Source organism: Mytilus edulis, chromosome 7 (genome assembly GCF_963676685.1).
Source record: "Mytilus edulis chromosome 7, xbMytEdul2.2, whole genome shotgun sequence".
Lineage (NCBI taxonomy): Eukaryota > Metazoa > Mollusca > Bivalvia > Mytilida > Mytilidae > Mytilus > Mytilus edulis.
The window spans coordinates 71,961,570-71,988,236 of NC_092350.1; the positions used below are offsets into that span (position 1 = coordinate 71,961,570).

The 26,667-nt window shown below is 32.4% G+C and overlaps 1 protein-coding gene across 1 annotated transcript; it reads left to right on the forward strand.

Annotated features, from left to right (window-relative positions):
* Nucleotides 1-12,250: 12,250 nt before the first annotated feature.
* On the forward strand, nt 12,251-25,090 carry LOC139482139 (succinate dehydrogenase assembly factor 2, mitochondrial-like). Its single transcript, XM_071265826.1, has 4 exons — nt 12,251-12,384; nt 22,449-22,612; nt 24,081-24,190; nt 24,740-25,090. Exons 1-4 carry the CDS (start codon nt 12,313-12,315, stop codon nt 24,844-24,846), a joined length of 453 nt encoding a protein of 150 aa, XP_071121927.1. The 5' UTR covers nt 12,251-12,312; the 3' UTR covers nt 24,847-25,090.
* Nucleotides 25,091-26,667: the final 1,577 nt, after the last annotated feature.

Below are 26,667 nucleotides of genomic sequence, written 5' to 3' on the forward strand. Positions count from 1 at the left end.
TATCAGACATATATAGTCTCTGGTTATATAAAGCACAGGACTGACACACGGACCTGGTGTGGGTAGAAGATAGACTAGAGAACAATTCATAATATATGTCTGAAAATGACAAGAAATTATGAGATTGTGTAGAAAACCCATAACACAATATTAAGCCTGAAATGATTTCATAATACCTGATCTACAATGGATGTGAAAAAAGATTAAAAACAATGAAACACAGAAAGATAAAGCAGTATGATTAGAATTACAAAAGGGTAGTATTTATGATTCAAACACCATTTAAAATATCTTAGACTGATTTAAATAACGTCTGTATTTCAAAATCAGGTATAATCAAGAAGCTACCTATTAACTTAAAGGGAAACTTCGCAAAAAAATCAAAAATTGATATTATGTTCATTCTGTATAAAAATGTTCAAATTCATAGATATTAAAGTTTTATTCCGCTAGATAAGCGATCACCATGGATTTTAAATTTAGAGTATCAATTCTCCGAGATCCGCCATCTTGTCTTCTTTCCCGATGAATAAAAACGATATGTCTATAAACCACAAAGAAACAAAACTACAGTAACCGATGTAGTCGTAATTGCGTGTCGATATCTTGTCAATCGTACGGTTGTTTAATACGACTAACTAACTTGATACGGAAAATATTCTTACTTTTTTTAAATTACCATGGTCTGTTGTTTTTAAACTGTTGATATTGGAATTAGGTGAAAAGTCAAAGTTGAAATCATAAATAAGTGTTCCGTGAAAATTGTTTTCGAAAATCTAATTTGTTCATAATTCTTTAAAGTAATAAACTTTTTTCAAATATATTTTGATCTTCCCTTATCTGATCACCAGCAAAGGTATTGTGAGGGGTGTGAGGTGACACGTCCAGGTATTCAAGCGATTTCCTGTCGGGCTTGCAAGTTCATGCATCGTTTCACTTCTGCAGGTATTTATCAGTGTACACGGTTGATAACTTATAACTTATAACTTTCCATTTTGAACTATCAGATGTATAATATACAACTCTGTCTTACTTGTCATTACTAAACTCATACGCTTGTTTATAAATAACATTTCTGGTGTAAAGAATATAATTCATAATATATAAATAATACCCAAAAAATAAGATTTGATGAAATTAAAATCTATTTAAATATTTTTTCCAAGGGCGAATTTGGGAAAATGTAATATATAGTCATTGTCAATAGTGAAGGACAGATTGGAACAGACCAGAAATATTGATTTAAAAAAATGTACGCACTTGCCGACGATTCGTTTATACGACTGGATATAAAGTTACGGAACTATAGCGCAATTTAAAATATATACGTGTATACATTGAACATAAGAAAAAAACATATATTTTGAATAAATAGGGGTAAAAGTGTTGTAAATAGACTAGCCAACGTATGCCAACAGTATGTAATCATCGAATGTCGATAGACTACAGTTGTATTCCAAAAGAAGAAGAGAACCAATTTGATTTAAATACAGGTCGATGTATAACTTTTGCTTTGGTTCATTGAAGCTGTGGACCTAGAAAAATCACAGATTTATATTTCAATAAGATTGTTCTCAAACAAAGGAAGGAATTCGTCATCACAATTGTTATATATGCCACTGGACGAACACTAATTATCCCCAGGGGATGTGAATATTTTGCTGGGAAACTTTTGAGTATCAAAGTTTCAAATTAATTTAGGGATTTATTTTCTTTCTTGGTATTCAATAACCGAAAAAAGAATAAATTACTTGTTCGCTAAATAGGGATATTCTTGTCAGATAAAAGAATTTTAGTTATATTTAAAAAATAGGGAAATATGACATTAAATTGGTTCTGTCTTTTTTTAAACATCGTTAAAACGATGTGTGTCTAAGGTGAACACCACAAGAACCCAGTAATACTAGTACGAGAGTATAGCATGTAAACATTCCTTCTCAATAATATGGTTGTATTGGAAAACTTTTCATACAGATTGACAACTCATTGTCCGATATGCATGTAATATTTGCCACATGACGCCCATAGTTCTTTCTACCATCATCACCTTATTCCTTGATATTGCTGTAAACATCGATGGTTCACACCCAAACAAAATGGGAGACATGAACCTTCAGAGCTTCTCCGTGTTATACACTTGTGAAATATATAGACGAAATTTCTGTATTGAAATGAATCTACATCTCACAAACAGGATTTTCAAATAACGATTTTGAGTAATCACCTTACAAACCAATATAAACGTATGGCAAGATATAACCATGAAGGAATTTAGTTTTTGTCAGAACTCATCACTATATCATAAACGTATACGTATATATATGCATACAGTTTCAAATATCAAGAACAAGCGTTCGATGTCGATAGTCTGTTCTCTAACTGTTCAGAGTTAGACATGTCACTTGTTCATTCTTGGAAGCCTTCATATTCCCCGTCTAACGATGGGAACTCTTTCTGATTGTGTTGAATATAAATGCTTGTATGGTAATTCTGTCGTTTATCTGTACAAGCGGCTGCATTTCCTCTCCTTTCCCAACAAACAAACAAACGAAACGCAACTAGTCTGATTTCTCTGGAGCTCATCCTCAATGGCTCTTATACGTCAGGAAACTTACATGTATACTAATAATGATTGTTTCATGAACAACGATGTATGAACGAACTATTATAAATTCGTCAATATCTGTAATGCATGACTAAAGTATAACTTTTATTACAACTACTGTATTACTTATTTGGATTAATGACGGCTATCATGTTCAACATTGCACAACTATTATCATAGAATTTTAAAAAAAATCCTCAAAAATCCTCAAAAGATATAATGCCTTAGCTTAGATAATTAGTATTCTTTTCACAAAAAGTTCGTGTAAATGATTGTCAAATGAAATTAATTATGTAAGAATAAAATGTTAAAAAGAAACTAAAAAAAAATTATGCATGTTGTATGTTGTATTTTTTTGTCAATTAAAAACTTTAAAATTGCAAGAGTTTTATTAGCATTTAAACACAGCCAGATTTGAATACAAGTTAAGAAATTCCTGTAAAGTCAATGATATCAAACAGATGTACAATGGTATATCAAATTGGGTAATATTGCATTTAGTTTTTATTAAAGATTAAAACTACTATTTTTTGCTTCATATTTGAATCTTTACGCCAATTGCCGCTAAGAAAGTAATCAAAAATTGTTTCCTTTTATTTTTATACACTTTCGGAATTACGAATCTGAATTTTATTTTCAATTAATTTACACAATTTAATTATTGTATCTTTATTCTCATCGTGTATTTAATCTTAGTGTATTAACATCATGACAGCATATACTCTAATCCTTTCTATTTATCCTTTCCAAATAACAACATTTATACCTGTGTACGCTTGAACTCACACCTGCGGCTAAATAGCTACAAGGTAAACGAATTGACCTCAAGCCGAGAAATATACAGTGACCTTTACAAAATAATATACACACTCTGCTCACACATTAGTTGCATTGAAATGATTATCAAAACAATAACGGTAAATAGAACTGAAATATTTTCAGTTCAATATCAGTAAAAATGTTCAATAAATATTTTATGAAAAAAATCTCAACAATAATTAATTAAATTTATTCAAAAACATTTACTAGAGATAATTTTATAGGAGTTTAATTCAATCAATACAAAACGGTATATATATGCATATTCACTTTCGTTCATTCTTATATTGTGGTTTATAACTTCGACCATTCGTCAGCTGTGCGCTTTTAATTACGTATATTGTCGATAAGCTATAAGAGTTAAACAGATTTTATTTTTTCCCAGAATTCAATAAATCGGGCTAATACGTCACGACCCACTCGAGAATTCAACCAAAAAAGTTACAAATACTTGATTTTCTCCGTTATTAGAAGGAATATAAATTTAAAACTTTGCAAATGTGTTTTTTATGTTAAGATGAACATAATTAGATGATAAGTAAAAAATCGCGGAATTTCCCTTTAAAGGGAAACTTCGCAAAAAAATCAAAAATTGATATTATGTTCATTCTGTATAAAAATGTTCAAATTCATAGATATTAAAGTTTTATTCCGCTAGATAAGCGATCACCATGGATTTTAAATTTAGAGTATCAATTCTCCGAGATCCGCCATCTTGTCTTCTTTCCCGATGAATAAAAACGATATGTCTATAAACCACAAAGAAACAAAACTACAGTAACCGATGTAGTCGTAATTGCGTGTCGATATCTTGTCAATCGTACGGTTGTTTAATACGACTAACTAACTTGATACGGAAAATATTCTTACTTTTTTTAAATTACCATGGTCTGTTGTTTTTAAACTGTTGATATTGGAATTAGGTGAAAAGTCAAAGTTGAAATCATAAATAAGTGTTCCGTGAAAATTGTTTTCGAAAATCTAATTTGTTCATAATTCTTTAAAGTAATAAACTTTTTTCAAATATATTTTGATCTTCCCTTATCTGATCACCAGCAAAGGTATTGTGAGGGGTGTGAGGTGACACGTCCAGGTATTCAAGCGATTTCCTGTCGGGCTTGCAAGTTCATGCATCGTTTCACTTCTGCAGGTATTTATCAGTGTACACGGTTGATAACTTATAACTTATAACTTTCCATTTTGAACTATCAGATGTATAATATACAACTCTGTCTTACTTGTCATTACTAAACTCATACGCTTGTTTATAAATAACATTTCTGGTGTAAAGAATATAATTCATAATATATAAATAATACCCAAAAAATAAGATTTGATGAAATTAAAATCTATTTAAATATTTTTTCCAAGGGCGAATTTGGGAAAATGTAATATATAGTCATTGTCAATAGTGAAGGACAGATTGGAACAGACCAGAAATATTGATTTAAAAAAATGTACGCACTTGCCGACGATTCGTTTATACGACTGGATATAAAGTTACGGAACTATAGCGCAATTTAAAATATATACGTGTATACATTGAACATAAGAAAAAAACATATATTTTGAATAAATAGGGGTAAAAGTGTTGTAAATAGACTAGCCAACGTATGCCAACAGTATGTAATCATCGAATGTCGATAGACTACAGTTGTATTCCAAAAGAAGAAGAGAACCAATTTGATTTAAATACAGGTCGATGTATAACTTTTGCTTTGGTTCATTGAAGCTGTGGACCTAGAAAAATCACAGATTTATATTTCAATAAGATTGTTCTCAAACAAAGGAAGGAATTCGTCATCACAATTGTTATATATGCCACTGGACGAACACTAATTATCCCCAGGGGATGTGAATATTTTGCTGGGAAACTTTTGAGTATCAAAGTTTCAAATTAATTTAGGGATTTATTTTCTTTCTTGGTATTCAATAACCGAAAAAAGAATAAATTACTTGTTCGCTAAATAGGGATATTCTTGTCAGATAAAAGAATTTTAGTTATATTTAAAAAATAGGGAAATATGACATTAAATTGGTTCTGTCTTTTTTTAAACATCGTTAAAACGATGTGTGTCTAAGGTGAACACCACAAGAACCCAGTAATACTAGTACGAGAGTATAGCATGTAAACATTCCTTCTCAATAATATGGTTGTATTGGAAAACTTTTCATACAGATTGACAACTCATTGTCCGATATGCATGTAATATTTGCCACATGACGCCCATAGTTCTTTCTACCATCATCACCTTATTCCTTGATATTGCTGTAAACATCGATGGTTCACACCCAAACAAAATGGGAGACATGAACCTTCAGAGCTTCTCCGTGTTATACACTTGTGAAATATATAGACGAAATTTCTGTATTGAAATGAATCTACATCTCACAAACAGGATTTTCAAATAACGATTTTGAGTAATCACCTTACAAACCAATATAAACGTATGGCAAGATATAACCATGAAGGAATTTAGTTTTTGTCAGAACTCATCACTATATCATAAACGTATACGTATATATATGCATACAGTTTCAAATATCAAGAACAAGCGTTCGATGTCGATAGTCTGTTCTCTAACTGTTCAGAGTTAGACATGTCACTTGTTCATTCTTGGAAGCCTTCATATTCCCCGTCTAACGATGGGAACTCTTTCTGATTGTGTTGAATATAAATGCTTGTATGGTAATTCTGTCGTTTATCTGTACAAGCGGCTGCATTTCCTCTCCTTTCCCAACAAACAAACAAACGAAACGCAACTAGTCTGATTTCTCTGGAGCTCATCCTCAATGGCTCTTATACGTCAGGAAACTTACATGTATACTAATAATGATTGTTTCATGAACAACGATGTATGAACGAACTATTATAAATTCGTCAATATCTGTAATGCATGACTAAAGTATAACTTTTATTACAACTACTGTATTACTTATTTGGATTAATGACGGCTATCATGTTCAACATTGCACAACTATTATCATAGAATTTTAAAAAAAATCCTCAAAAATCCTCAAAAGATATAATGCCTTAGCTTAGATAATTAGTATTCTTTTCACAAAAAGTTCGTGTAAATGATTGTCAAATGAAATTAATTATGTAAGAATAAAATGTTAAAAAGAAACTAAAAAAAAATTATGCATGTTGTATGTTGTATTTTTTTGTCAATTAAAAACTTTAAAATTGCAAGAGTTTTATTAGCATTTAAACACAGCCAGATTTGAATACAAGTTAAGAAATTCCTGTAAAGTCAATGATATCAAACAGATGTACAATGGTATATCAAATTGGGTAATATTGCATTTAGTTTTTATTAAAGATTAAAACTACTATTTTTTGCTTCATATTTGAATCTTTACGCCAATTGCCGCTAAGAAAGTAATCAAAAATTGTTTCCTTTTATTTTTATACACTTTCGGAATTACGAATCTGAATTTTATTTTCAATTAATTTACACAATTTAATTATTGTATCTTTATTCTCATCGTGTATTTAATCTTAGTGTATTAACATCATGACAGCATATACTCTAATCCTTTCTATTTATCCTTTCCAAATAACAACATTTATACCTGTGTACGCTTGAACTCACACCTGCGGCTAAATAGCTACAAGGTAAACGAATTGACCTCAAGCCGAGAAATATACAGTGACCTTTACAAAATAATATACACACTCTGCTCACACATTAGTTGCATTGAAATGATTATCAAAACAATAACGGTAAATAGAACTGAAATATTTTCAGTTCAATATCAGTAAAAATGTTCAATAAATATTTTATGAAAAAAATCTCAACAATAATTAATTAAATTTATTCAAAAACATTTACTAGAGATAATTTTATAGGAGTTTAATTCAATCAATACAAAACGGTATATATATGCATATTCACTTTCGTTCATTCTTATATTGTGGTTTATAACTTCGACCATTCGTCAGCTGTGCGCTTTTAATTACGTATATTGTCGATAAGCTATAAGAGTTAAACAGATTTTATTTTTTCCCAGAATTCAATAAATCGGGCTAATACGTCACGACCCACTCGAGAATTCAACCAAAAAAGTTACAAATACTTGATTTTCTCCGTTATTAGAAGGAATATAAATTTAAAACTTTGCAAATGTGTTTTTTATGTTAAGATGAACATAATTAGATGATAAGTAAAAAATCGCGGAATTTCCCTTTAATAACAATTACGATAGTCGTCCAAATTGACGCGTTTACGTTTTGGACTATAATTCAGTATAGTGTTATTAACTGGCTGTTTCTGTATTAATTAGCACTGGTATAGATTCAAGGTTTGCTGTTTTGGCCTCGAGACGCGTAGGGTCGAGGCCCAATACAGCTGACCGAGAATCTATATCAGTCATACCTGCCAACTTTTCAAAATGTCCATGGGGTTTTTACATGCACGATGGCTCATATAGTCCTACAAAACCTTGAAGGGGATCTTTAAATATATTTAAAGGTTGTTTTTTGGCTTCTTCATACTTTTACCAGCCTTCAGAAATTGTAAAATTCATTGTTTTATTTTAAATTGCTCCTTAAACATATCCATTTGGGAGCTTCCATAGGGGAAATCCCCCGTAAATAGTGACAGTTCAGTGGCAGGTATGACCAGTGCCAATATACAGAAACAGCCAGTTCATAACACTTTTATTAATAATCCAACTTTTTCAATACAGACTTTTTCTGACTGCTGTATTGCATACATCAAATGTGAATATAGGGTCAATATTTCCAATACGGACTGGCAATGAATCCTGAATACGTATATGCACAATATATGTTGACATGTAATTCAGGATTCATTGCCAGCCCGTATTGGAAATATTGGACAAGGCCGTGAAGCGCTATAGGTCATGTGATTAATATGACCAGGACGACGTCACCAGTATGACACATGCCGTTTTTTAGTATTAGGTCTGTATTAAGGTCGTTCGGGTGTCTTCTTCCATCTTGGATTTTGAAGAAGCAGAGACTTTTGATATTAATATAGAAAATCGTGTGTTTTATCATAGTTACAGCTATAATTTCTCTAAAACACCTTGTTTGTGTTTGATTAGATTTTCTTCAACTTTTACAAATAAGGGGAGATAACGCAGATAAAGTAATTATTATAATAGAAAGTGTTATGAATTTACCCTTTTTTGATATGCAGCAAGAAAAAAAGTTCGGTGACCCATTTTTCTTTTTATTATATGAAAGAAACGTCGCACGCTACTGGTGTTACTTTGGTGAAATCACGGACAAGACACATTCATCTTGTTAATCTTTAAACATAAAAAATGATATTATAAAGTGTTGTAAATCATTTTAAAGCTTTTAAACTCTTCTTTCAGATTATTGCAAATTTGTATATGTAACAGACCATTTTCATTAATTTAAACTCAATAAAACCTTTATTTTGCAATATGATTTCCTTGTCCCGCGTTACACTTTTAGTTTTGTGAAATTCTGAATACTGTAAAAAACATATAATTTTTTTTACCAAACGATATAAAAGTTTGTCTAGAACAAGCAATTTATAAGTGGTCCATGACATAATGTCGATTTTTCTCTCTCGAAAAGACGGAAATATATATAAAAAAAAGGGATCAAGACGATACAAATTATGTGTCCCATGCACGAAAGGTTGCCGTAATTTTTTTTTTAAATTGTCCCAAAAAGGGAATTCCAGAGCAATCTCAAAGTCTAAAGTAAATAATTCTTATACTAGTATTATGTACAAAGATCACACTTTCGCCTCATGCAATAATCAGGAATTTTTAAAACAAATTCTTTTTATTCGAGTTGATTAGCAATGTCCGACTTTTTGTCCCCTTCAAACCAAATTAAACGTAGGGTTACGTTTTCCGTTTTTTCATGATGATTATTCAATACAGTGCCATTCGCTACATAAAAAACATTACAATGGATAAAAGTACACATTTTTTTCTCTATTTTGATATTAAATTCCCATATATTAAAATCTAATATACGAGATATCAGATAAAACAAAAATGTCCGATACAATGTCCCCACATACGATTTTGACTTTTAATATTTAAAAAAGTATGCTTCTAACGTTCCGTCTAATTGTCATGATTGCGGGTTTCACAGACGATTTGGAATACTTTTTTTTGTTGCTTAATAAGAAAACTTTAAAATGAATGTTTTATGTTGAAGCTATGCCGATTCATAAAGAAGGGGTGGGCAGAGAGATTTCCTCGCGGGACTGAAGTGTTTTCCGGACTACAATAGTCGGATTCGCTATAATACAAATTTATAGAAAAAAACCCAGCTATAATAATTCACGGTTCCCGCTTATTCCCTCAGTGCATATATTTGTGCAGAACTGCTATGCTAGATATACCGTAGTCCTTTCGCCTTGACATTAGATCTGGAGTGCAAAAATGCATTTAGTATGGCGTTCATTATCACTGAACTAGTATATATTTTATAAGGGGCCAGCTGAAGGACGCCTCCGGGTGCGAAAATTTCTCGCTACATTAAAGACCTGTTGGTGACCTTCTGCTGTTGTTTTTTCTATGGTCGGGTTGTTGTCTCTTTGACACATTCCCCATTTCCATTTTCAATCTTATTTGCAGTGCATAGTTTATCCATAAAAAAAAGAAATCGAATGCCTTTATAATTAAGATGTATATAATTAAATGGTTTCAATTCAAATTACTTTTTTATTTTTTATTTATTAATAAAAATAAAGCTTAACATCTTTTATCTAAGAAAAAAATTAATCCGTTCTTAGGAAAAAAATCAATCCTTTAAAATTTATTGTAAAAAGCCATCTGAACAAATTGCATTCCAACGTTTTTATATTGTCTTACGTCTTTGAGTGTGTAACGTTAGCATTTTATTAGAGTAATCTTCTCACATTTTATCTTAAAGTTCTGATAGTACGTTTTTTTTAATCACACAAAATTTGATTTTCCATGCATAATCTATACAAAATCTGACAATTTTGCACAACCTGTAGCCAGGGACTTTCTATAACAATAAATTTCGTTGTTTAACGAAGGTAACACATTTAACAATTACATGTTAATCTTCCATGAGGCCTTCAAAAACTGTTAATACAAAAAGAAAAGGGGAAAAAACATGATACAAAATGAAATACATAATACAGTTAAATATAGCAGCTTAAATATTGAATAAGTACATATGCATTCAATAGAAGAAGAAAAATACAATAGTTTCGTGCATCTTTATTCTGTTCAGTTAGAAAATAGTCAGTTGAACAGTTGGTCTTAAATGAATCTAAATTATCTATTTCTTTAATATTATTTAGTAAATTATTCCAGGTAATAAGACCAGAATATTTAAATGTTCTATTTAAAAAAAAGTCCCTGCTGTAGCGTGAAAAAAAGTCCGGTGACACATACTTTTTTATATATTTTTGAAAAAGAGCATGATAAAAACTTCATTTTGACAAGTTAATAAAATATTCTATCAATTTTAATTAAGCTTTAATCGTATTATTTAATAATATAGTATAATAGTCCCAGGTTTACGGAAACAATAAATCATATAACATATGCGAGGGCTCTACTGTGTATTTGTTCGATTGACTTAATGTATATAATTTATTTCTTATTCATAAAAAAAGGTCTACACAGTCTCCTTGCATAATATGTTCAAGGTCTTAAACAATAAACTATTATCATTCTTGTTTATTAGAATAGTCAGTGATGGCTTGTATGTACTATCTATGGCTGTGGCTTCTGGTCACACTCAGTAACAGTAAACGATTATCATAAAATTGTCTTTTTCCGATGATCTGTCAAAAAAACATTGAAGTAAAATCTTGTTTATAAAGTTTTCCGATTAGAAACGGATATCGTGCCGTGTCAACTAATATCAGAGACCGAAATTTATTGTGAAGCTGACTGATTTTTGTCCCAGAAATGTATGAAATATTTGACATTGGTTTTTACACAAGCGGCAATATTTTCAATGAATCGATTCATATTACTTACACAAATCCTTGTCTTCATAGAAAAAATAAAATAAGGAAATAGACGGCATATCTGATAATATCTTGCCTATCTTTAGTGAATTTTGCTATTGAGCCTTTTATTTATCTTTCTTCATAGTGCCAAACACAATTTTTCAATGTAAACAGTAAATTAGAATACCATAAGATTTTTGACTGGTTACTTTTATAGCTGACGATGCAGTATGGGCTTTGCTCATTGTTGAACGTCGCACAGGGACATATAGTTGTAAAATTTGTTTCATTTTGTGTCTTGTGGACAGTTTCCATTTGGTAATCATATACCATCTTCTTTTTATATGTACATATTCAATGATTGATGATATTAAAGATATAAGTAAGGGACGACATCAAAAGATCAATGTAAGATAAAAAAACTTAATTCAAATAGTGTTTTTTTGGGGGGTGGGGGGTGGGGGAGTTGAACTGCAGCAAGATTTGGTTATCCGACATTGATGTTTACATATATCCATATGGGTCAATCATTTTTCCCAAATTAAGTTAAGAGGGGGAAATTAAGTTAAGAGGGGGTCGGGGGGGTCAGTAAAAAAACTATGTTAATTAAGTTTTTTTTTATCCTTCATTGACTGTGACTTTTGATGTCGTCCCTAACAAAACAATAATTATTTATTTGAATAAAACCGATTGTACAGTGTTCACATATGAATAAATTAACGATTTTTTTAAGATGATCTATGCAGGCAGGTCAGCTCTACAATTGCTTTTTTTGGTTGATTTGCTTATCAATAATTAAACTGTAAAACAATCTGTCCTTTCCGATTTATGCTATTTTTAATAAATATTTTGGTGCTTAGTTAAATTTCTAAGGGGAGCTAACCTCGGCGTCAAATGTTATACAACTTTTGGTGCAGACAAGACTGAGTGAAAATGAGATTTCTCTCTCTAATTCGAGCTTGTCAATCCTATGCAAGACAATCTACATATCAGTCTTCTACTAGAGTATGTTTATAAGAAATATATTTATATTTTTATATTTAGAAGTCGGTTATAATAATAGGCAAGCGAGGGACAAATAAAAAATATAGCTAACTGTAAGGCCCACCATTTCAAGCATGATACAGACAAGTAATTATGAATTACACAACAAAACACTAAGAGATAGAGAACAGACAAATATGTGTAACTGAAAATGTATAAGTGCAGGAGAGGTCCTTGATGTACAAATTATGATGTAGAGAAAAAAATACACATTACATGCATTTAATAATATTTTTTTTGTAAAAGAAGATGGGTTGGAAAATGGTTGTTTGTGATGGGATTGCCTCCCTTGGTATATTTATAGTAAATACAGTATTACTTTGAGTATTTGCTTAACCAGCCATAATGGGTTGAGCTGAGGAAAGTACTTCTTTAGACAATGTTAGAGGGTCTCATTGCCATTTGGTAGTTTTGATCCCAGATCCCGGCAGCTTAGTGTATACGCCTTATCGCTAATCTGGCTACACGGCCACTTGAACTTTTGATGCATATAACAATCACTTTACCATTGTGGCGTCAGATATTTTGTTTTATGACGTCAAAATTTTACGGGAACCTGTGTAATATCCAGTAATGGCGGACAAATAGTGATAAGGTGTATTGTATCCCGCTAGACTTAATTTCCTGTTTGCAAGACACAATAATTTCACTTTCATGTGTCACACTTACAAAAAATCGGCAATCCCAAGTCACGAGACCCACTTTTTAGCTCAGTCAGTTTACACAATACTTTGTAACAAGAAGATCCTGAGTTTTGAGTCCCTGTTTAGACAAAGGTGTTATATTTTGTATAGAATCATGTTCTCTGGTTACATTTGGCACCCAACAAAACCTACATGACCTAACCAGGGAAGTGTTTGAAATATGATCATAAGGCCAACCTTAAAAATATGTTTGTTTGCAGTTTTCCGACTGTACCTTCAGACTGAAGGGTCGGTAGGTAGGAAAAATATTTTATTTTATCAGCCAAAATACAGTTTAAACAAGCAGTTACACTAAACCAAGTTTCTTGTGAAGAAAAAAAAAAACATTTTAAAACAACAAACACTGGACATGCTTAAAACCAACATCAAATGAACAGGCATTTTCAGATAAAAAACTTTTTAACCAAAACTGAAACTTTAACATAGTGTCATTATCCAATTTATGACATAAAATATGGTATAATTATTAAATACTGGAACACTTATAAACAAGGAATGTCATTATGACTAGAACAGTTTTAAAGAAATATATTCAGACAAAGACATTTGACTGTTTTCATATTTCTAACAATATTTAATTATACATATGTGATAAGGTTATATTTTTGCCAGGCTTTAATGAAAACCAAAGAAATCTAAAGTTTGGGGTGAAATCCATAGCACCCCATTAATAGTCAATGGTCTGTACTGAAATGTTTTTAATGCATAAAAAAAATGGCAGCATAGCTCCCAAGGACATGTTTTAATTGAATTCACACAGGCCACACAGTTTGGGTATATTTAATATTGTAAGAAAGAGAATAATTGCAATGAGTGGGGCAGCCCCCCTTATCCTATAGGAGCATACTCATTGCAATCGAAGATAGATTTAATATAGAGAGAGTATATTTATTTTTCAAGCTAACCATTCATTTTCTCTACATCTTTGTGTAGTTAGGGTTGCTTCTTATTGATTTGGCATGATCTATATCCATTAACATTTCAACATGTTCAAATGACGGCCCTTTTTCCGTACAGGCGTGTTTACAGATATCCATGAAGATTTAAGTCACGGAGGAGTGGTTTCATCTTTGTCGTCTTCACAACGATTTGTAGAAAATATGCCATACTTCAAGCTGCTGTCGAATTATTTAACCACTGAAATTGGTTCCATAAAGTCAGGCTCCACAGATTCTGTACCCGATTTGTTTGAGACAGAATGGTTATCGTGTCAGTTATGAATATCCGCTGCATCATCGTCAATGATATCATCACACGTCATTACATGTGCCTGAATCTGTATAAACAGTTTACTAATAAACTTTTTTGTTTGTTATTTGTCATAAAATTGACACGAGACGACAGCGTAAAGTACTCCTCCGTGACTTCATGGATACCTGTAAACAATTTCCATGTGCTTTATCATTAAATGGTCACATGAACGCTTGACGGGAAGCTAAGAAAAACCGAACTTGAAATGCGTAATTGACCCAGACTTTAAATCATTTCCGGAAAGGACCAAAAGTTCCGGATCGCGTCAATAGAAGTATTAAAAAAAAATTTCTTCAAATTTAAAGCAATAAAATTTTCACAGTCGGGAGGATTTTCAAGGGTCGGTAGGTAAACTGCAAACAAACAATATTTTAATTTAAGCCTAATTCGTCTGTGGAATGGACTACCATCTACTGTCATCACAGCTTCCACTTTGGAAGGATTCAAAATCAAAGACAGCCTCCAGACACCTGCTTCATGCAGGGGTTCAAATTAGCATTGGTTCGAGGTCCGTGACCTTCCACTTTTGCAATCAGACTTTAGGTTTGGTTACTAGCTACGCCCGACGGACCTTTGATATGAAAGAAAACAAGAGGCTCTCAAGAGCCTGAATCGCTCACCTGAATTTTTTTGGTTTAATCTCTCATCACGGATTATTTTGGCTTTTCAATTTATTTAAATGTTCTTTGAATCGTCCTATTTTCTTCAAAAGCAAAAAAAAATCATTTTCTCCTATGTTCTATTTTAGCCATAGGAGCTATGTTTCTTGACATACAAGGAAATGAAATATAAAATTTATACTAGATACTCTGAAACTCTGAAACTCATTTAGCCTAAGTTTGGCTGAAATTGATACAGCAGTTTCATAAGAGAAGATTTTTTAAAGTAAGTCAACATGATGAACAAATTGTGAAAAAAGTCTTTAAAGGGCAATAACTCCTAAAGAGGTCAATTGACAATTTTGGTCAAATTGACTTATTTGTAGATCTTACTTTGCTGATCATATTTGCTGTTTACAGTTTATCTTTATCTATAATAATATTCAAGATAATGACCAAAAACTGCAAAATTTCCTTAAAATTACCAATTAAGTGGCAGCAACCCAACAATTGGATGTTTGATTCATCTGAAAATTTCAGGGCTGATAGATATTGACCTAATGAACATTTTACTCCATGTCAGATTTGCTCTTAATGCTTTCGTTTTTGAGATATAAGCCAAAAACTGCATTTGACCCCTATGTTCTATTTTAAGTAACGGCGGCCATGTTTTTTGACGGATCAAAAATCAAAGCACACACTTTGTGCAGGATAATCTAAGGAACAACCATGCTAAGTTTTAACCAAATCCATTCAGTAGTTTCAGAGGAGAAGATTTTTTAAAGTTAGCAAATATGATGAACAAATTGTGAAAAATTGTCATTAAAGGACAATAACCCCTTAAGGGGTCAATTGACAATTTTGGTCATATTAACTTATTTGTAGATCTTACTTTGCTGATCTTTTTTGCTGTTTACAGTTTATCTTTATCTATAATAATATTCAAGATAATGACCAAAAACTGCAAAATTTCCTTAAAATTACCAATTAAGTGGCAGCAACCCAACAATTGGATGTTTGATTCATCTGAAAATTTAAGGGCTGATAGATATTGACCTAATGAACATTTTTACTCCATGTCAGATTTGCTCTTAATGCTTTCGTTTTTGAGATATAAGCCAAAAACTGCATTTGACCCCTATGTTCTATTTTAAGTAACGGCGGCCATGTTTTTTGACGGATCAAAAATCAAAGCACACACTTTGTGCAGGATAATCTAAGGAACAACCATGCTAAGTTTTAACCAAATCCATTCAGTAGTTTCAGAGGAGAAGATTTTTTAAAGTTAGCAAATATGATGAACAAATTGTGAAAAATTGTCATTAAAGGACAATAACCCCTTAAGGGGTCAATTGACAATTTTGGTCATATTAACTTATTTGTAGATCTTACTTTGCTGATCTTTTTTGCTGTTTACAGTTTATCTTTATCTATAATAATATTCAAGATAATGACCAAAAACTGCAAAATTTCCTTAAAATTACCAATTAAGTGGCAGCAACCCAACAATTGGATGTTTGATTCATCTGAAAATTTAAGGGCTGATAGATATTGACCTAATGAACATTTTTACTCCATGTCAGATTTGCTCTTAATGCTTTCGTTTTTGAGATATAAGCCAAAAACTGCATTTGACCCCTATGTTCTATTTTAAGTAACGGCGGCCATGTTTTTTGACGGATCAAAAATCAAAGCACACACTTTGTGCAGGATAATCTAAGGAACAACCATGCTAAGTTTTAACCAAATCCATTCAGTAGTTTCAGAGGAGAAGATTTTTTAAAGTTAGCAAATATGATGAACAAATTGTGAAAAATTGTCATTAAAGGACAATAACCCCTTAAGGGGTCAATTGACAATTTTGGTCATATTAACTTATTTGTAGATCTTACTTTGCTGATCTTTTTTGCTGTTTACAGTTTATCTTTATCTATAATAATATTCAAGATAATGACCAAAAACTGCAAAATTTCCTTAAAATTACCAATTAAGTGGCAGCAACCCAACAATGGTTTGTTTGATTCATCTGAAAATTTCAGGGCTGATAGATCTTGACCTAATGAACATTTTTACCCCATGTCAGATTTGCTCTAAATGCTTTCGTTTTTGAGATATAAGCCAAAAACTGCATTTGACCCCTATGTTCTATTTTAAGTAACGGCGGCCATGTTTTTTGACGGATCAAAAATCGAAGCGCACATTTTGTGCAGGATATACTAAGGAACAATCATGTTAAGTTTCATTCAAATCCATTCAGTAGTTTCAGAGGAGAAGATGTTTGAAAAATTGTTAACGACGACAGACGACGACGACGACGACGACGACGACGACGTCGACGACGACGGACGCCAAGTGATGAGAAAAGCTCACATGGCCTTTTAGGCCAGGTGAGCTAATAAAAATTAACTTTGCCAAAATTTCCAAACAATCTCAAAATGTATTTTCATCTTCATTATTAATGACAGCGATGTTTGTTTTGTTCACCGCTAGCTTTATACCGAAAATTGTATCTCTCATAAACTCGTATCTGACTGACAAAAACAACATTGAAAAACAATAGAGCCATAAACCGGAAATGAAGAAAATTATAATACCTGATCCGATTCTGGGTGCGGATAAGGGTAATTTGGGGTTTGCCGATCAACTAAAATGAAAAAAATAATAATTCCAGGCAGGTGACTAAATACATCTATGCTGATGAAATTTAAACACTAGAATTGAAGACCGAAAGATATATTGAAAAGATAGAAAAAGTAGGAAATATTTTATACAGAAACTCAAAATTACTTTTAGTTCACAAATTTTCATATTAAAATCCAATAAAATGTGACAGTAATTTTCTTTATCATTAATAAATGTTAATATTACATGAAGATTTTTTTTCATAGTGTAAGCATAATACTACAATTCCAAGAGGTAATTTCATCTCAATTTTGAAGGGCCAGTAAAAATCTGGAAGTTTCTTACTTTATTTTCACACAGGAACTATTAAATATATAATAATAGTGCAACTAGATATGATACACTTAAACAGCTTTGCATTTGATATAATTAGTAATTTTAAATTACCAATGGTTGAGACAACATACCCACCCACAGTGATGCCCTCCCAAATACAAAAAAAAATAAAATATATTTGAATTTATATACAAAACCATTACATTTATCATTAAACATGTTATACAAAAGTGATTTTGACAATGAAACAAAGTTAAATTAACCTAAAGGCTTTTTAAGCACATTAATTTTGAATCTTACTGAGTTAGGAAATATTTCAAGTAAAAAGTAGGACCTGGAATTTAGGTAGTGGGGCCACTATTAAAAATGTTTTGGTTTGCCCAAACCCTACTCAAGGTTGAGACAGTGGATAGGTAGGTAGGCATTTTTTTTTAATTTTTTTTTTTTAAAGAAATTGAAGTATCGGATGTTTATTAGTCTTCATGCCTATCTGATTAAAAAAAAACTTCTTCAAATCAGGACAATAAAAGAATTTGAGTAGGCAGCTTTTTTCTGGGTAGGTAGGGTTTGGGCAAACAAACCTATTCTTTTTTATGGCCTGGACCTTTCAGTTTGGAGTGTCAAAGGTCCTGGACCTTCCAGTACCAAATGTTAATTTGAACCTCTGTTCATAGTGTTGGATAATCAGTTGAAACTACCAACCGATTATCTATTACAATCGGTTGACAGCATCCAACGGACTATCGGTTATAATCGCATCATAATACTTTGCACTTTTTTTAAATGAGATCATGCATTTAGTCTCGTTGTACATGTCTAATGTGTATATTCCATATCATTGTAGAGTTTATATATTCATATTTGATCTGAATAAACATTTGAGTGCTTCTAATCAGAGACATATATATGTCTCTGTTCTAATTAAGAAAAGATATATAAAGTTTTTAACTTTGAAAAATTTAAGATTAACCATGTTAACAGAAAAAAATAAAACAATGCATTTGCATTATAATATATACAGTAAACAAAGCCTATATATGTCTGTTAATTCGTGTAGAATGCTTTTTTTCGCTTTTGTGATCATTATTTTTCTGTCAATTGTGTCATTCGTACGTCTGTACTTATAATTGCAAGAATGCAGAATTATTACATAGTTGAACCTTATCTGATTCGTGATTCTTCAATTTCAATATGGCGGACAAATTTCGAAAAATTTACAAAAATAAACGATGTTTGGCAAGCAGTTTGGAAAGGAATATGACGTTTTTGATGCTACAAATGGATAAAACATTAATAAAAGGCAATTTGCAACACGTTCTAATGAAGCAAAGAAATTATTTTGTCTAAAATCAGAATGATATAATGTACGCTCTCAAGTAACAAGTAGAATACACCTTGGCTGCGTTCAATTACGTAGTGCTACGTAGATTTTCACTATTGAACGTGTAGCTATATACTAGTTGTTACATAAATATTGATAGCAGCTACGTAGCCGCTAGGTAGCTGCTACGATATTGAACTCAACCCTTATCTCTATTTGTCCGCCATTACTGGATATCACACAGGTTCCCGTAAATTTTTGAAGTCACAAAACAAAATATCTGACGCCACAATGGAAAAGTGATTGTTGTATGTGTCAAGCGGCCGGGTCAGCCGGGATTAACGATAAGGTGTATCTACCGGTATTGGAAGAAAGTATTTTATATTAATTTTAAATAACATTCCATCAATCTGCAAATATTTATGGTCAATGCATTTGTCACGTTTATAAAGAAGGAAATTGGTTATGTCTTTAATTATAGGATGTTTGACATTGATATTGTCATCTATCCTGATATTTTTTGTTATTATTTGTTTGACTGCGCATATAAAATGCAAACCGCAAACGGACCGGAAGTTGATAAGCTTAAAGTGCGGAAACTTTAACAACAATCGATTAAACAAAATCCCAATTGGTTATCGACATCGCCAGGCCCAACCAACTGATTTCCGACTTATTCCGATCATCGGAACAACACTATCTGTTCATGTTAGATATTTCAGTTTTAATTGTATATAACACCACAATGGCTTTTAACCGGATTTGTGTACATAGTATGTTGGAAAGATGTTTCCTTTGGGCATGTGTAAATAGTCATTTGCCATAATACACCAGAGGTGGTATGCAAATTATTGGAAGAAGAAGATAATAGTAAAATAATGACTTGGGTATATCCCTTGGTATAAATATGGTAGATCAGCTGTAAGCATTAGGGAAGTACTTGTTTGGATCAGATGATAACACACATGCTTTGTAATGTGTAGGTCCTGACTCCTGGGTTCTAGTCATGGTATAGTCTAAATAATTATGACGTCTTGCAAGGCTATTTTTTTTTTATAGGACGCCTTCCTCCAACGTTTTAAAATAGCCTTGCAAGATGTCATAATTATTTTGACTAGTCCCAATGGAGAGGTGAAAGGTGTTTTTGTCAGAAGAATCAAACTCTCCGGTTACATTATTTTAATTCAAAGTGTTTACCAATTTATTAAAATCAATATTGATGCAAGCCCCATGTATTATTTATTCATATGGATGGAATTTGGAATTGCCATTGAATTTTTATTAAAAACAGGCATGCAGCAAAAAGTAATTGTCTATTGGTCTTGAAATTCAGTGAAGCCCTGAAACTTTTGCAATCAACACTTGTATCAAATTCTAATTTGATGAACTATGTCATTACCTTGTAAACATCAAAGGAATGCTAATCCAATTCCATCATCAGGTGGGGTCCTCCTTCCTTGGCTGTTTCGGCGCTATTCCACAACAACCTCCAGAGGTGCGCCGGCTCAGGTGATCAATCTGAACCTGGAACTGGATGGCCTACACGGCTCCGATGTCTCAGCTGATGTCATTGCTGTTCTTCTGTAACTGAATGCTGTTCTGTATATCTAAATCTGTCCATTATCTACACAATAAATGTTCATTGTTCTAACACTTTGTACTTTTCCACACTTCGTCTCTTTTCCTCCAAATCCACTGTGATGCCACTTCTGCTTCTCTACACACTTCTGTAATCAGTTTCTTCCTCTCTGCTCCTACTACTCCCAAGGTCCTAAGTGCCCGCCACATTGACTGTCCTGCAAAGCCCCTGCATCCGACTTCTATTGCCAAACACCACGTCCTCCATCCCCGCTGTTTGCAATCCTCTACTAGCTGCTGGTATTTTGCCATCTTTCTTTCATAAGCTTCCTCTATTCTGTCTTCCCATGGGACTGTCAGTTCCAGCAAGACCGCCTGCCTAGTTCCCTGTGACCAAATGACTATATCTGGTCTTAGCGATGTTGCTGCTATTTCTGCTGGGAAACTCATGCGTTGATTTATGTCTGCTGTCATCTGCCAGTCTGATGCTGTTCCAAGTATCCCTAAACCTTCTGCCTGGTTGTCTTTCTTTTCTCCAGCCCTCACAAAATTTACAAATGTGATGTTCTTCTGTATCTTTCTCTTCTTTCTCCTGGTGGTATCCAACTTTGCTGCTATTGTTTTCAATACACTGTCATGCCTCCATGTATATCTTCCATCTTTCAATGCGACTGGACATGCTGACAACACATGCTGTAGAGATGCTGGTTTGTCTTTGCATAAGGTGCATGTTGGGTCTTCTATCAACCCCCAGGTATAGAGGTTTGATGGGCTTGGTAAAACATCATACACTGATCTTAGTAGAAAACTCAATCTGTATCCCTCCATACTCCAAATCTCGCTCCAGGTCAAAGCCCTGCTTCTAGCTCCTTGCCAATTCAACCAACTACCCTGCTGTTTCATTCCTACTGCCTTAACATTCCTACTCTCTTCTTCCATCTGTCGTATTTCCTGTTGCACCAGTTCCCTCCGTCCCTTCTCATTTGCTGTATCCCACCTTGGTTTTGTTGTCATACCAAATCCCTGTCTACCAACTGCTGTTACACCAACGATGACACTGTGCTTTAGTCTAGTCTCAGCTTCCTTAACTGCTTCCTCTGCTTTCCATTTTCTTCCTGTCCTGATCTTTACTTTGGCTCCTCTCACTTTAGCATCTTTGCTGTCTCTCAACGTCATAACCTGTCTTGTCTTTGTAACTTTATACTCTTCTGTCAATGCCTTCATTGGTAATTGTAGCTTTGTTCCTGTGCTGTACAATCCAATGCTGCTGAAACTTCTTGGCACACCCAACCATCTTCTTAGGCATGCACTGATCTTTCTCTCTAAGGCCTCAACTTTGGACAATGGGAACTCGTAAACTAGTAATGGCCACAATATCCTTGGTAAGACCCCATGTTGATATATCCAGGCCTTATATCTTCCTGGGAGCCCACTTTTGTCTATCTTCGTCAGCCATTCTACCAATTGCACTTGAACTTCACCCATGTTTACCATATCTGCTAGTGTTGCATCAAACTTTTTACCTAGGCATTTCACTGGTTTCTCTCCAACTGTTGGTATCTTTTCACCTGCTAACTCAAATGTCTCATCTTGCACTTTGCCTTATATTTTTAGGTATTTTTACAGTCTCACAGATTATCTTCAACAAATAACACAGAGGATGAATATCCTTTACCTGAATACCAGGAAAGAGAGAAGGAAGCACTAGAAGTGAAGAAAGCTAGATTATTATACCAAAGTAGAAAAAGGGGCATGCTAGAAAATGGTCTTCTTTTAAGGTACATAGATTGTTTTCTTAAAATGTTTCAGGAATGCATGCAATATGTATGAAAAATTAAATGACGGGAATTTCTATACTTTAGAAATACATAGGTGAAGGTCATAGACCCATTAATTAAAAACACCCGTTGTGGATAAACTTTCAGTCCTTATTGTACTTGATTTTAATAATTTGTTTTTCTACTACATGTACTACAACATAAAAAAAAAAAGATATGGTATGAAAAAAATCCATACCCTGCAGTAACCTAAATTGCACATAAAATAAATATTTAAACATAGTTTTAAACAAGTCAAACAATAAAACCATTAGCCTGGTTTAAAAAAAAAAACTATATAAAGCAACTGTTGTCCCTTGAATTAAAGGATCCAGAGTTTGGACAGGTAAGAGAGCAATGTGGTCATGAATACATAACCATCACATAACCTTGGACAGTGGTTTAACAGCATAACATTAGAACAACCTATAGTTGAAAAGGCCTAAAGGTGGTTCATTTCACTACAGGGAGATAACTCTGTAAAAAAATCAGCTGAACGTTTCAATCATCTATAATACTAAAATTACGAGGTCCAATTTGTCAGCCGTCATCGGGTAAAAACGACAAATCAAAGAATTCAACTCTATATATAACTAATATAGGACAATGGTGTAGATTAAAAATTACACCACTCCAGACCCTTTTGTTTTCCACATAATTAATATTGCCAATAATTAACAAGTTCCGGGTCTAATCCGATACCGATACCAATAGTATATTCACCTGTTAGCTATTACCTTATCTGTACGTTCAGCATTTGACAGGCGCACCACCAAACGGTGTATTTAGGATTTTGCTATATACACGGGTCATAATCAAAGGGCTGACACTACTAAATTCAATCATTGTCAAATTGTTCCCTATTGTAGCTTTATTCAGCAATCAGCAAGACTTTCTCAGATAACTAATATAGGACAATGCTGTTGATTAAAAAATACCCCATTCCTGGATAGCCTGGACCTTTTGTTTTCCAAATAATTAATATTTCCAATAATTGATAAGTTCCAGGTCGACGGGTTCAAGCAGAAAGATTTGAAAGCAGAGAAAACTGTGTATCTTATAATCGACATGACTTTATCAGATGACAATACCAATTACTAAAATAAGGCTTAGGCATAGTTATATACTTTAATTCAGTCACGGACCCGCGATATCACGGGTGTGTACTTGTATTCTATTATTAAGGGACTATTAGCTTCTCAATGATCAAAATAAGTGGTTTGTCAAACTGCTAGATATCATGTATATATCCAATGAAATGTTTCCAAGAAAGGGGTGTCACTGTGTTCAAGGTTTTTGAAATTTTTGTCAATGGGTGAAAGTAATTTACTAAATATTTTGTTGATTTTTTTTTTGAAAATTATAGATGTCAAATTAATTTTAGTGAAGGTGTTTGGTACTGCCTTAAAATATATGTTATTTATTTCAGCTCGTTTGCAGCTGAATTTTTAAATTCTTTTGATGAGAGAGAAACCACCATGTATGACAGACTGATCAACAAGCCATCTAACGATTGGGAAATATATTATTGGGCCATAGGTTAGTATCGTGTTTGTTTAAATTTTGGTAGCAAAAGGAGCAAATTGAGCCTTCATCAAAATCTAAAGGAGAAGGTATAATAAAAGCCATTTATATTTGGTCTCTGGAAATGGCAGTCAGTTTTCTTGGTGAAAAAAAACCAAAGATCATATCATATTCACTAAAAATTCTTAAATTTATCAAAAAATATATAGCTTTTCTTATGCTTACCAAATCTACATGTTGCATTATGCAACCTTTCTATGAAATATTGTCACTTCTTTCTATGAAATATTGTCACTTGTATAGATTCTTATCATTGTGTAAGGCCAAATTAAAATACCACAAACAAAATAGGCCAAAACTGTTAAGAAAAGTGGTTTCAGGATGTATTGTATGGGAATGCACCCTTTTTTAGCTATGAGAATACATGTAATGATTCCTACTAAGAAATAAAAGAGGGACGAAAGATACCAAAGGGACAGTCACACTCATAAATCTAAAACAAACTGACAACGCCAAGGTTGTTCAGATTTTTTACTTTGCTAATAAAAACACTCTTTTTTGCAGGTAACAAGCCAACACCAGAAGAATTTGACAATAAAATAATGGACTTGTTAAAAAAACATGCATGTAATGAAAATATGGTGGATCGTAGTCGCCAACCTGATTTATAACGCTTAAAACTGAGATGGAATCTCAAATAAAAACTCAGTGTATCCATTGTGTGTGTAAATTTTACACAAGTTATGGAAATTGCCAAGGAAAAGCACATTATGACATGCAATTGATTTAAAAGAACTGCTTCCTTGTTCTGTGTACATAGTATCTCTAAAGTGTTATTATTTATTGGGTAACAGTTATCATGGATCTACTGGTTTACTGTTTAGTCAAAATATTAAATATTCTTACATTTTCTCATTCATGTGTTATTTTTGTCTGCAGGTGTTTTTCAAACATGTGTTGCCCTTCAATCTGTAAATATATATATCCAAATTTACAGTCTGAGTGAAAATTATCTATCTAGAGCTGAACTTTTTGTGACACTAAGTTTAACGCTCTTTGTTTGGGAAATGCATGGAATTTAAAAAACTCAACAGCAATGGATTCTGTCCGTGACAGTCACAAAAATACCCCATCTTCTTGTTCAGCATTAAAAAATCTATTTTCTTATTCAAATTTTGAATTATATTGTTGGCCTTGTTTATTCATGAAATGAGAAAAAAAACACCCAACTATCTGTGGTTTATCATGTACCAAATCACTTGTTGAACAGCTGGTCAATATAAATGTCTTTTTAATGGATCAGGTTTATTTATAAGATTCTTGTTGGTGAGTCATATTTTTAGAAATAGTTTGAAATCAACATTTAATTTCTGATCATTGCTTATGATTTGTTGATGCTTTTATTATTGTAAAATTGGGTTAATATGGATTTCACAAAAATAAAAACAATTTAATTTGAAATAGCCTATATTAATCAGATTACTGGTATAGCATTTTCTTTTAATAATTGCAATTACCGTATTTATATGTTGTGGTGGTTATTTGACAATCACTATAATCCATCCATTTAAGGGCATACGATACAGTTACAGGGGAGGTAATGAAGTTGCTAACATAAAATGTCGGGAAATTATCGGGAAAAGATGCATTTTTCGACTGATTTTTATCATTCAAACTGATTTAATTTGAAAACGAGTGCATGGACCCATATTTTTTAAAACGTATTTTTTTCTCAATTCATGATCATTTGATAAATATGAGTTATTTTTTTAATAAAAAATGCATTTAGGATACTTATGAAATACAGAAATTACAAATTAATTAACAAAAAACAATTTGTGTTTATCTTTTAAAACAAAAAAGTTATGGCCACAATTTTGAGCAAATATACAAAATTTTGACCTCATTTAACTCAAAAAGTAGCACATGAAGATATATTTGATTTAATCAGACAAAAAATAGCCTTTATGGAAATTTTCATCAAACTGTATCGTATGCCCTTAACCTATACTGAATAAAGAACTGTATTCCGACTTATTTATTGAGATACATCTAGCCAATTTTATGGGATTTCTCTTCTTTTTTCTTAATTTGCTTTTATATTCATAAAGAAGTTTCAAATTTGGCATATTCATATTATAGTTTTACCCATGAGTCATAAAAATTAGATTAGAGAGTGTGTGAATGGAAACCTCTAAAAATACTTTCTTCAATTTTCCATTTTCTGTTGTAATTTTGTTGTATTTGTTGTTAAACTGTAGTATACCTATTTTCTATGATTTTAAACAATAAGCCTTAGGGGTCAACTTCCTATTTACAAGGTGATTGGATGTGGGGCTGGAATAGGTCACCTTTCAAGCTTGAAAATATGTGAAAAGGTCAGGGAAAACCATAATAAGGGAAATATATAAGGTCAATAAAGTTTCCATATAAAAAAGAAGATGTGATATGATTGCCAATGAGACAACTATCCACAAAAGACCAAAATGACA